The sequence below is a fragment of the Buceros rhinoceros genome, unplaced genomic scaffold (assembly GCF_000710305.1).
Source record: "Buceros rhinoceros silvestris isolate BGI_N320 unplaced genomic scaffold, ASM71030v1 scaffold17172, whole genome shotgun sequence".
NCBI classification, from domain to species: Eukaryota; Metazoa; Chordata; class Aves; order Bucerotiformes; family Bucerotidae; genus Buceros; species Buceros rhinoceros.
The window spans coordinates 1-13,198 of NW_010397314.1; the positions used below are offsets into that span (position 1 = coordinate 1).

The 13,198-nt window shown below is 45.6% G+C and overlaps 1 protein-coding gene across 2 annotated transcripts in view; it reads right to left on the reverse strand.

The window, feature by feature from the left end:
* Positions 1-6,097: 6,097 nt before the first annotated feature.
* TMOD2 (tropomodulin 2 (neuronal)) overlaps positions 6,098-13,198 on the reverse strand; it is a 22,797-nt gene continuing 15,696 nt past the window's right edge. The window contains exons 4-9 of one of the 2 annotated variants that reach the window (XM_010146209.1): positions 12,868-12,954; positions 9,807-9,937; positions 9,083-9,190; positions 8,679-8,822; positions 8,214-8,358; positions 6,098-6,132 (exon numbers count right to left, since the gene is read on the reverse strand). In XM_010146209.1, the coding sequence (XP_010144511.1) occupies positions 6,098-6,132; positions 8,214-8,358; positions 8,679-8,822; positions 9,083-9,190; positions 9,807-9,937; positions 12,868-12,954 (650 nt within the window). The remainder of the gene's footprint in view (positions 6,133-8,213; positions 8,359-8,678; positions 8,823-9,082; positions 9,191-9,806; positions 9,938-12,867; positions 12,955-13,198) is intronic. The other variant, XM_010146210.1, reaches the window with a different exon arrangement.

A 13,198-nucleotide genomic window follows, 5' to 3' on the forward strand; every position in this document is an offset into this window, starting at 1 on the left:
GAGGGGGACGGGAGGTGGGGGGGAGATGTCAGCTGTGAGGGAGCCTCAGCTCCTGCCCAGGTCTCTATTTCTTCCATTCCTGTATGCAGAAGAAGAAAACTCTTATACTGACAAGAAAACACATTCGACCTCTAAGCAATCTAGTTAATGTGGATGACGAACAGCAGTGGGTGCAGTGTGCCAGCACTGCTGGCGTACAACCTCACCCAGGATGCCAACATCCCGGTACACCAGACACTCGTGCACCAGTCTTCACCACCATCATCTGAAAGCTCGTCATGCTGGTTTGGACAGGTGAAGAGTACATAAACTTTTCATGGAGCAGTGGGGGAACTCATGCAAGGTTCTCACGTTTGGGGAATTCTTTGTATAGTATTCACCAACATAGAGTGAGAGTCTAGGCAGCTTTTAGGTGACCTGCACCCGTGGTGACAGCTGGGAAATAAAAAAAAATTTGCAAGTATGAAATGTTGCTTCCAGATCCCGAATCTTATCAATGTTCACTATCTTATCAATGCAGTCATTACCAGAAAAGATTGAGAGTGAAACACTACATGCAATTGCTTTATCTGCCAGCCTTGTTTTCTCCTCCCTTGCTCACGGAATGAGTGTGTACCTCCTGTCAGACTCAATAAAGTCAGGCAGCTGGCTATAAGAAACCAACAGACCCTCATTAAGGGGGCCCCTCATGCTGCTTTTGTTTGTGCTCATCTGCTTTACTGGAACGGACAAGGAAAGCATGAATATTTAAAGCACTTTGCTGTGGCTGGGAACCAGCTGAACACAATTCTGCTGGTTTTTTCTCCTCCTGTTTCTCAAAATGGAAACCTCAAATACATCAACCATTCTGCTCCATGCAGACGTAGACAAACATTTGCTATGGCTGGAACAGGTCAGAATGAGAGGGATGCCTTGGTGGCTGCTGGGTTTCATGTGCAGATGCAGTCCTCCATGAAAATAGGTGAAAATATGATTGGAGAGCTGCGTGGTCTACTGTTTTCTGTCCAGCACCCTCACAGTCAGCAGAGCACTTCGCTGTGGTTTCTGTCCCTGGCGGTCAGGGCTCTCCACAAGCTGCGCTGGGATGCCAGCCTTCTGCAGGTTTGGCAGCAGGTGACACTGGGCACAGTGCAGAGCTCCTGGCTGCAGCTAGAGAGACAGACCGACACATCAGAGCTTCCGCAGCATGGCGGAAGGTTTCATCAGCTTGCACGTCTTTCTTTGATGTGTTAAAACTCTCCGGAGTCTCTCTATCAGTCAAAATCAAGTAGATTTTACTTTGGGGTAAATGCATCAAAAGAACACAAGGAAGGGACCTTCTGCATGGCAGCAGCAGGAGGCGTGTGGCCAGGGTGAATGCAGTATGCTGTCGTTCGGGCTGTCGCTCCGGATCATGTTCATGGAGAGCCTGACCCGCATTCCTTGTGGAAAATGAAGCACCTGGGCTCTGCGCTGCTGGTGTTCAGGCTTGGCAGAGGAATGAACAGACCAGACTAGGAAAGATCTGAAGCTGCATGCTCAGAGACGGTAAGAATAGCATCTATCCTCTTATCATAAATGAGTTCTTTTTTAACTGTTCATACACAATTCTCATTCTGAAAAGAAGTGCAAGGGAAGAAGCTGATTCCTAAAACAAAGGTTCAGGTTGAGAAAGAGGGATACAGTATCCTGCCCCTCAGGTGTGTCAACCCCATCACTCAGCTTGGTCTCATCTGCAAACCTGCTGAGGGTGCAGATGATCCCACTATCTACGGCCTTGATGACAATATTAAACAGCACTGGTCCCAATACGGACCCCTGAGTGACACCACTTGTCACTTGTCTGGATGTCAGTCAAGCCACTGACCACTCCCTGTGGATGTGACCATCCAACCAATTCCTCATCCACTGAACAGTCCACCCATCAAACCCATATCTCGCCAATTTAGAGAGAATGATGTTGTGGTAGACTGTGTCAAAGCCTCACGGAAGTCCACAGAGATGATATCCATAGGACTTCCCCTGGTCCCTGCTGTAGTCACTCCATCCTAGAAGGCCATTATGATGGTCAGGCAGGACTTGCCCTTGGTGAAGCTGTGCGGGGTGTCTCAAATCACCTCCCTGTCCCCCACATGCCTTGGCATAGCTTCTAGGAGGATCTGTTCCATGGTCTTTCCAGGCACAGAGGTGAGGCTGACAGGCCAGTAGTTCCCCGAGTCCTCCTTCCTCCCGTTTTGGAAAATGGGTGCCGTGTTCCCCTTTTTCCAGTCACCAGGGACTTCACCTGACTGCCAGGACTCTTCAAATATCCTGGAGGGTGGCTTGGCAACCACATCAGACATTTCCCTCAGGACTCTGGGATGCATCTCGTCAGGTCCCATAGACTTATGTACGTAAATCTTGGAAGTCTGTTAAATCTAGGAGAAGAATCCAGATTTCTCTGCTCTCAGTGCTTGTTCTGAGCTCCCAAGCATCATTCGCAAAGCTCCAGCGCGGTGCATGTAATGTGGGGGGGAAGAGAAAGTGAAACAGCAGATAATCCAGACGAGTGAAAGCTGCAAGAGCCACAGTGGAGAAAGCTGCTTAATCTGACGTCAGAGCATCAAGGGAGGCTCGATTCAAGGCACAAACCCATGAGAAATTGCAAAAGCCAAATCCTTTATGAAGATTTATTTAGAAAAACCACAATGCTGGGGAGTTACTGTTACATCACGTGGTAATTCTCTTCCTTTTCAGTAATATGCACCACACTGTGCGCATGCAATCACTTTTGTTCCAGAGATAACATCTTCATCTAGAGTTATACATGTACTCACAGGGCCCTTAGTGCATGCTATGGTTCACATATATGTTAGGACACGCACAAATTTGAGCTTTTCCATGAAAAAACTGTATAAAAGATACAGACCAAACTGAAGCTGTCAACGTGAGAAGCGATGTGCAGAAACAAAGTTACTCCTGAACGTTTGCTTAAGAAAAACCCTTCCATCCCTATTCCCCTTGCAGCGTTGAGTATGCCAGCTGTTGCTTGAAAGTGGAATTTAACTGGTCACATCCTGCCTCCCTCCCAGTTAGTTGTAGATTTTTAACCAGCTAAATAATCATATATTAATAAGAAAAACTGCCTTCAAGCATCACTGTCACGTGCTGCTGTTGTATTGAATAGTTCTCTATATTGCTGCAGTGTTTGGCTTGTGATGCTGAAGGCCAGGTGACAACCACACCCTTGAGTGGAGCCCACAGAAGAGGCAGGACAGAGATGTCACCGAGTCGCCTGGCAGGGGCTGGCAGCAGCTGCCAGGAGAAAAGGGTCAGGGATTAGGAGTTCTCCTCCTGCATGCTGGAAGGAGCCAGACCTCCCACATCCCCTGCCATGGGGTGCAGAGCTCCAGGCACTGTTTGCTCGTGCACGGTGGGGCTGGTGTTTAAGATGATGCTCTTGAGCGCCTGAGGAATCCTCTCTTCAGAGGAAATGTGCCTGTGCAAAGAGCACGGCAGGTGAAGGGACGGAGGGGCCACAGGGCCTTCCCCAGCCAGGTACCTTGGTCCACGATGCAAACTGTAGGTGACCCCAGTGCGGCTCTGAGCGGAGCTGTACAGGATGACATGCTGCAGCCATCAGGAAGCAGTCAAACCAATCTGTCCTCGTCAAACGGCTGCATGCAAACACCAGCGCTTTAAATGGCCATTAAGACTAGAACTGGATTGCACTTGTTTCCCTTAAATACGTACGTGTACCACCCTTTAAAAAAAAGTAACCATTAAAAAAAACTTCAAAATACATTAAACAGAATTGACTGATAGTTGGGATTCCCTTCGTTCGATCAAAGGAAAAGAAGAAGAAAATTAGGGGCAGTGTGATTCTAATCACTGAGGTTTGGCAGTAACCATAATATTCTGGGTTTGGGGATAAGGATTCTCCCTACCCATGGGAGCTGATGCTGCAAAGCCCGGTATTCCCCTGGTAATTCACAGGTTTTTTAAGGACTGTTTATTTAAGCCCATGCAGAGTTATGACTGTTAGAGAACTCGTCATTTTTCTAAACGGGATATCAAAGGTTTTCACAGCACATCTTACATGGATCCAGGGGAAATCTCAGCAAGACTCCCCCGTGTGTTTTGTTTTTTACTTGCAAAGCAAAGGTTTCAGTCTTACTCTGAGGAAGGGAGGAAGAGGTGGAAATTGTGAAGACGGAGCTCTCCAGGGAAGTAAACTCTGGATACTGCACTTTACATCCCAGCTCAGCAGACCGCATTAGCAAACTACTTTAAGTGGGATTTAAGTCTATGTCACTCAGTTTGGACCCCAGTATGAAGACCAGTATCCAACAGGAAGAGTGTTGCCTTGACCTACTCATTTCCATGACAAAAGGCACAAGGGGGGGTTCATCCTGATAGCTTGCAGCCCAGCTCCAGTCACGAAAGCATCGTTCAGGGAGGCCTGTCAGACCTGCACCGCCTGCTCCCGGGGCTCCCCAGGTTTCTAACCCCCGGATGCTCAGCTGCACGGTGGCTCACAGCTCTTCCCCCAGGTCAGGAGCACGCTGCGGTGACCGTGACCTCCAGCACTGCCCTGTACCCGGGTGAAGGAAGCGGTGCTTCATCCCTGCTGTCCCGAAGGAGCTCTCGGAGGAGAGGCTCCTGTTTCCCAGGCAGCAGCGCTGGCCCCAGGGGTGTTTCTGCAGCTTTCTGAAAGCACTGCTACGTGTGGCACACCCAGCCCCAGTCTCCCTTAGCTCTTAGAGCACGTGAAGGTGTAATCGAATGAACCTCCGGCTGTCAGTCAGAGACAACTGTTGGCAGTGATGAAACCGCGGTAGAGAATAGTTTTAGACTGTAAAATACACAAAATGAAACATCAGACTGAATTCTTACTATAGTTTTGATGCTGTTGAGCACTGGGGTTAGCTGCTGCTTCAGGAGCATTTTCCACCGGGTTAAGATTATGTCCAGCATCTGAGTTAAGGCCCTGATTTAGCAAAGCGGTTGTGCCTATGCTTAAATCTGCCCTCATTCAGCTGAGCCCTGACGTGAATACCTAAGTGCCTTGTGATACTGGGACAAACCTGAACTGGAGCCTGTAAATCTAAGTTATGTAGCTGTCACAACTACCCTTTTAATGTCTCTTCCTGGTAGCACAGCTGCTCTTCCAGATTAACTATTGAATTAATCTTCATCTAAAAGGTCCTGAGAACAGTTCTATAACACTAACAAATGTACATAAATACCAGAATGAAAAAAAGTCAAACGCATGGCTCAAAGCAAAACAAATATTGCTCAAAATACTTGTTTAGATTAACAGCTGTAAACTGTGCCTTCTAGTAGCAAATAAAAACCTGTTGGCCTAGAAAAAAACCCCAAAACATTCAAAGTCTATTGGATTGGCAGCACTAACATTACTTTACAGTGTCAGGGTAACAAATACCAGTGTAACATTACCAAATGACCCACCTAACCTAAGCTTATGTAAACAAGTAGACTTTGTCAATGTTTATACCGCTAGGCATGATCCTGCACTTGGGTGGAGACCCAAGCCGGTAGGAGGGCGCTGTTCCAGTGCGGTTCCAGCTGCCCAGATCCCGCTGCAGGAGAGAGGCTCAGGGGTGTGATCCTGCAGACGGCACTGGCATTACTAGCTCTACTCCTGGGAGCCTCGGTGGCAGGTCTCAGCTCAGCAGAACTATACACATATAAGTAAGGATTATTCGCAAACATAAGGCATTGTAGAACTTGGCCCTAAAATTTCTGTTTTCAGTAGAGAATCCCTTATCTGTACACAAGATCATATTTTAGCCTATCAGAGTGTTTAAAATACGGGTCAGAGTCACTATATGTTATGCTCAGTAACACAGTTAAGATTCTGCATATTGGCTTCAGATACTGCAAAACATTTTTTTCATTAAAATCAAACGAACCATGAATCGTTCTCATAAAAATTAAATTAGCCATGAAAGTTAAAAACGAGCAGGCTGTGTTTTCAAGGTTAAAGACAACACTGACAGAAATGAGCAACTCCCACTCTAACGGTTTTCCAGCGCCTCCCCTTCTGACCAGCGAGCACTCTGAGATCGCAGCTGATGGTGGCTTCCAATCTTGCCTTGCATCCTCTACGGTGTGGCTATTGCCGCTCTCCTTCCACCCGCTTTTTACGAACTAGAGCAATAAAACAAGAAAAGGGCAGTCAGCGTTGCTTTCCCGAGGGCCTAAGGACTTTCCTCACTGACACACTCCCTTCCCAGTAACATGAACGGGAAGGAAGGAGCTTCTAAGAAATGCTCATCAGGGTTATGTTCATAATTGCTGTAGTTAACACATCTTAAAGCTAAACAAAGCAATTGTATCTAAACCGTGCTTTTCTGTATCACAGACTGTAGAATTTCACCAAAGGTTCATATCAGTACATTCTCTATAAATATAGGATTCTGAGCTAAAAGTTTCAGGTGATGAAGAAATCGCCATTTCCAGTGCTTCCTCCCAACGGCTCCATTTAGATTTTTGTCACAGTTTTATTGTTCTTTTAAAAGCCACTGTGTTCCAGCTAAGTTGATGATGGTCTTCCCTAGTCTGCATGGCAGTGCTCTGGATTACGAAAGCATTAGGCATCAAAAATTAATACTTTTGTAATTGCACAAGCGTATCCTAAAGGTAAGCAATAATCCTATCTTTTTAGAAAATCATTTGAAGCACTCGAGTACTGATAGCAGTGAGTAACAAGGAAAACATCATAATGGACTTTAAATGATCTGTTTTAACTTCACATGCTCTGATTGCATCAACCATCTGAGAATAAATCAATTAACTCTGGATTCTCAGTGAAAACAAGTAGGTCGAAGTTGCCATTTAGCAAAACAGAGTGATGAGCTTTGTGCTATGGGCAGGATTATTTTGACAAGCAGCCCCGTGTGTATTTTTACAGCACTCAAGATACGTTACAGCTGGTGTAGAGCAGGTCTAGTTGTCAGCATTTGCTACTCCATCCTCTCTCTGACTTGGCCAGATAAGATTAGGGAGGTTTTCCTGTTTGTGTGATGCAAAATTTGGTGTTACATCAAACTGTCGTGTCCTGTTTCTGACACTGAACCACTGAAGTACAGAGCAAAAGCAGTAAAACTGGATGAATGAATGCTTTTCACTACAGAAAGTCAGCAACAAACATGTATCGCTACAAACATCCCACTCCTTTGCTATCAGGAGGCTTGTTTCTTAGGGCGTTCCTGGCAAACAGACTGCATCGTTTCCAAAGCCGACGGGGTAACGTCAGTCATTTGTGTCTGCTTTCTGCATTTTGTTCCTCATTTCTTTTATTTTATTGAATTCTTTTAGGTATTCTGTCCTGCTAAATCTGGAACAAAACCATACGCTACAAAAGCAGGAAAAGGAAGGTTAGGTACAGGAGCTATGTCTAATGGCAACTAGTTAAATAGTGGGGGGAAAAAAAGAGCTTTCTCTTCTTGTTGATGGGATTTTCAAATGCCATTCCAGGACACTAATAGGTCTAATAGTATATCACTGGAATGCTTAGGTACTGCTAAAAATTAAAACTGAAGAAGAATTTCAGTATGTGTGAAAGAAATAGGTTATAGTCAACTTTTATCTTACCTCCCACAGAGAGAAACCCAAGCTGAAGCCAGCAAAGGCATCAAGGTTTGACACCCCACTTTGAAGTAGAATTGCTTAAAAACACGTAGTTAATATTTCTTTCTTTCTTTTTATCTTCTTGCTCTAAACCACTCCTGACGAGTCGTCTCCTTGTTCTGCATACTGAGCACAGGGGATGTCACACTCGGGTAAACCTTGCAAAGCTTGTTGTCTTTGCCCGTACACAGTCACACAGGCAGCAAAGTCGTTTCTGTCTCCTTGGTTGGGCAGGCTTGGTCTGCCGTGGGCCGGGCGAAGCAATGAGGACGTCTGTGTGCGCCGAGTAAACAGGATGGGTTTGGCTCTCTAATTACTGGCCAAAACAGCTGACAAATCAGCTGGAAAGCCAGGGCGCACCATGGAAAAGGCTGAAGTAACTCCCCTTCCCAAAAGGAGTGGGAGAAGGAGAAGAAGAGTGGCTCCCAGTGACAGTAAGATCTTTGCTGTTGTTTAGAGCTACGCACCTCTCACATGCAGCAGACTGAACGTCACAGAATTAAAATTCAACCCTATGTACAGACAGAGAGCTGTGTCTACGAAGGTGAGGGCTTGGCTCACCTAACCAAGTGCTGAACCAAGATGTGGTAGCGTCTTACCCAGGTCGTTGTTTTTAGTGATAGCGGCTGCTACCCTGGTTCTTGGACCTTGCTTTGTGAACTGGTACCCAAACTTGAGAATCTTGGAGTTCTCCTCCAGCATCTTGGCAATCTCCATCTCTACAGCTGTCCCCAGCTGCTGTCTCTGTTGGTGATGTGATGAAATATCCCCAAAAGAAAAGAAAATACTTGTTTTAATACAAGAGGGAAATACATGGTTGTACTTCAGTACCATGCTGCAAACTACAAACAGAATCCTGTCCCTGGAGATTTTGCTGCGGGTTTTGAGTTTGGCTTTGACCAGCTTTATTTAGCAGTTTTCCAGTGCTGGGTTGCACCGGCATGGGACATGAGCTGCAGAATGACCCTGACCCACAGCGGCTGCCTTGACTTCGCCACAGCCCTCTAGGAGAACCCTGTGGGAACCCATACAGAAAGGAAACAGAAGTGGACTCCGGTCTTCACCTGGTTATCAATTTTAATCTCTGTCAGGGATTCATTCTCTTTCAGTGCATCAATCAGTGCCAAAATACCCGTCCCAGTGATGAAGTTGGATTCTACATTCAGACTCTTCAGTGTTTTGTTCACTTTCAGCATATCTGCAAATGCCTGAGGGGTCAAAAGGAGGGAATATCAGATAATGCCTGAGAGTTTCAGGGAAAAACAGGGTATCTGCAAAATATAGCTAGGAAGAAATAAGCATAAATAGGCTTAGAAGAACAAAGAGGTAGATCAGAAGAGATTACACTTCTGCTTAGCGTAGTCATAGGAAAATTCTGTGAGGGAAAATGAAGAACACATCCCAAAGCAGACACAGACCTACTTAAAAATTGTTGTTTTTTTTTTTTTCAAGCAGTGTTTAAACTTACAATAGCTACAGGGTCATTGCTTCGAGTAGCTGCAAGGCTGAACGTCTTCACATGCGTGTTGCTTTCCAAAGCTTTTGCAAATTCTTTCAGTGTTGGAATAGGAATATTCTATGTTAAGAAGATAAATCCAGTGGTTAGGAAAGCCAGTCACATCGCTAGACACTGATTTCAATTATTATCAAACTGAGTGATTAATAGCCACATAGCCACAGTCCACACAACTTGAAACACCCCGATGCTTTTAAGAGTATCTCAGAATGCACGAAGTGTCCTTTGCTTACAGAGGACCCGTGGAAGCCTGCGCTAGGATGCGATGTCAACACTGCCTTTAACTGGGTCAGGCCAGCGCAAGCACGTGACTGATCTCTGAGCTGCTTTCCTATTTTGCTGCTGGTTGTTCAGTCTCCGTGTGCCAGCTCCTCGTCCGTTTGCATGTGAGGGATAATTGAATTTGGCCGGTGATGATTATACAGTACCCGTGAGATACCTTGCTTTGCTATCTGCTAAAGAAAGGCAGCCAGAGGGAGTCACCCCTTGGGCTTTTAACTGGCATCTAATTCAATATCAGGCATTGACGATCTTGGAGCCTGAACAACAGTTCCCTCCTGTGTGTCCTGCTTTTTCTGAACAGTAAAGAGAGACAAAATTTGAAGATAAAAGGCAAGGACTGGAAATACTTGAATAAACCTTCCTATGATGACATAAATGAAACCACAGCATCTACCTTTATGTTGTTGAGATTAATTTCTATGAGACTGGGATCATTTGCTTTTATCCTTTGTAAACTTGCTTCCACGTTGGTTGGATTAGGTGGCTCCTCAAAGATGGGCTTGACCTTTTCACCTTTCACCACGTCTGCAACACGAAATGTGTGATGTGAAACATGAAATGTTGATGTGAGGAAAAGGCATCATCAGTAACAGTCTGGCTTTTCAATTCCAACTTAGGGTTGCACTGTAGCATTCAAGAAAGGGTTTATATGAACCACAAAACTTGAAAACAGAAGTATTATCCCTGTTATCCCTGCTGTGCCCTTTGCACCTTCTGTGCACCCAGAAGCATGTCACTGGAGTCAGAGGCCGGGCAGTATCATCTCGGGCAAATTACTCCTTTAGGTACAGAAGTCCTGGTACAATTAATTTGAGCCAAAGCAGCTTTAAAGACTGTTGAACAGGGTGTCCTGTATTGCACGGACTGCTTTGTCCAGCATCTGTAAAGAAAGGTGTGCTCAGAACTTGCCCATTACACCCGTGAGCAAACGTTCCTGCACCTATGACTAACAGACGGTGCTAACATAAAGGAACAGGATCAGGAGGCCCCTCAGTTTCCTTCTCTTGGCTGATGCTATCAGCCTTACTATAAATTCAATTAGTTCTTATAAAATTGCAACATCTGCACTTTCTAGATAATAAAACTATCAAAGCATGAAAAGCAAGTTCTGTCTGCCAGCACCAAGATCTATGAAAGCCTTTGAGTATTCATGCTCCAAAGAGATACGGTTTTTAATGCTGGAAATTACGAGCTATAAATATTCTTAGAGATGCATAAGAATCATAGCTGAGAACACAATTAGTACTTCTAATTCCCATGCGTGTAGTTGTAGAGATTTATTTTATAAGCCCTGACCACCCAAGTCACTAGAGGCTAGAAAGAAATATGTTACTGACCACAAGTATGTTTAAACCCCTTGGGCTGATGCTGCAGGCAGTAAGTGCTTTCTGCTCGAGTCTTGATGTACTATACGTTGCTGTTCAGTGCGATGGGTAAAGTTCATGCCACATCATGGGCCAAAAGAAAACCAAATAGTTTTTTAGAACTCATGCTTTTAGTAGAGATGAAGTCATACACAAACCTTGAGCTGTTTTTCACTCTGCTCCCTTTCACTCCCCCATTTTTTTTTCTACTAATTCCCTGAGGGAGCTGACATATCCCTGAATAACGCTCCAGCCTTCCTGGGGAGTGTGGAATGGAAAACTACCGGTGAAATGAATGTAGAGAACTCACCTTAGATGCAAGGATGAAACATAAACAAAAACACCAAAGCATTTTTTTGCAGTTGGGGCAACACCCTGCCAAGCTGGGACCTCGGGAGGGAGTTGGACCTGTCCTCAGGTCGGACATCCCAGTATTCTCAGAGTTAACAGTATTTTTCACTTTCTATTTCTTGTTGCTTCCCATGACTTTACCTTGTTTCTTTAATCATGGTGCTGCTTTGTCACATCGATGGGCAACTTTTGAGACATCTCCTCTATCACGGAGGCATTTCACTTGGCTAGGGAAAGGTATTGCTTTTGGACCAGAGAACACAGTGATGTGACGGTGATTTTCTGGTTCTTAGGTCTGATTGGAGCATAGCTCAGCTGACTCACATAGCTGACATTGTGACTCAAAACAACAAAAACATTCTGAAATCTATGTGGATTAGTAATGCATGCAATGGCCTGTTACGAGATAGATGGCAGCTCACACAGGGTCCCACTGGGCAGGCTTGCAGATTAGTCTTAATCCTGAGAAAAAGGAAGTGACACGGTACCCTGTCTACTTTCCCACCTCCCATTTAGTGACGAAGGATGGAAATGAAAGTCCTTGGTAAAGACAGCTGCTGCTCTCATGGCCTCAGAAGAAAACATTTTGAGTACTGTTTCCCTAGGAAAGGACATTCCACAATTTTGTCTTAAAAAGCAAAGTTTAGCCCACTAGCTATCCCGGAGCTTGGAGGTGACAAGCTCGGGATCAAGGCTTGGCAGCTCTCAAGAAAAGCCTGGAAGTCAGACGTACCCCTTCTCCCCTCAGCCAGTCTCCTGTCAGCTGCTGAGCTAAGATCTGATTTACCAACATCTGTTTGTTTAGTGCAAACGTTTCTGGGTTTGTTTTTTACTAACTACAGCTGTTTCTGCGGGGGGGACTTCCTGAACAATCATGCTTCCCGTGTACCAAAGGAACCACGTAACATCTCAACACCTGGAGGTGGTGGATCTGAGAGAAGAGCCAGGGCCGGAGCACCCTGACTCCATCTCTGCCTTCCTGTGAACACAGCTTGATGTGACAGGTCACGGATGTGGCTTTGCCAGGGATTCTGCATGTCCAAGCCTCATGGTTACAAGTCATTTTTCAGCTGTGTAAATGCAGGTACTCCGGGTGAGACGGCCTGGCCTGCGCTATTTCCCCCTGTTAGCTACAGCTCGCTGTTTTCTCTCTGCTGCCTAAAGGGAAGTGGCATGAAAACAGAATCACACAGAATCATCCGGTTAGAAGAGACCTTCAAGATCATCAAGTCCAACCGTTCACCCTGCACTGCCAGGGTCCCTAAACCATGTCCCTCAGCACCACCTCCACACGGCTTTTGAACACCTCCAGGGATGGGGAACCCAGCACCTCCCTGGGCAGCCTGTTCCAGTGCTGCACAACCCTCTCTGTGAAGACGTTTCTCCTGGTATCTAACCTAGATCTCCCCTGGCGCAACTTAAGGCCATTTCCTCTCGTCCTGAACACGTATGTCCCGGCTTCTTAAACACCCCGTCCTCTCCAGCACCTCTGCAGAGCCAGATACTGCTCTCTAGGAAAACAAAGCTCCTGAGGAACTACTGATTTGCATAGACAGTACTGTTGTCATTATAGATAATGAATTTTAAGATTGTATTTACTTTAAAGAGCTACCCCTCATGATTAATTAGATCAACCAAGGTAAAGCCCAGATACACCAAATGGGACCAATACACCCCACCTCTAGGTGTACAAGTCCCTAAGGGTGACATACAGACCACAAGAGAAATCTGCTCGCTTACTTCTCAAAGCTCCTTTTCCTTCTTTACTGCGGGCTCCTCCTTCATCAAATTTTGGGTTGTTGACCATGTTGTGCACTCCAAGAACAGCTAAAATGAGTATAAACCAGCAACAGGAGAGAATGTTAATGGCAGGAACAGCGACTGCAGAAAGACAGCTGCTACCAGTTCTGGGTTAGCTTCCCAAACACAACCCCCTTTATAAAACAGCAACTCTCGGAGTCACGCGTGCTTGTCGGGAGAGTCTTTAGGGGTCTAAATACTGGAGATACAGACATTCGTAACACAGATTTTTGAACAACTGAGTCCATGCAGGATGCGTATCACAGGAATG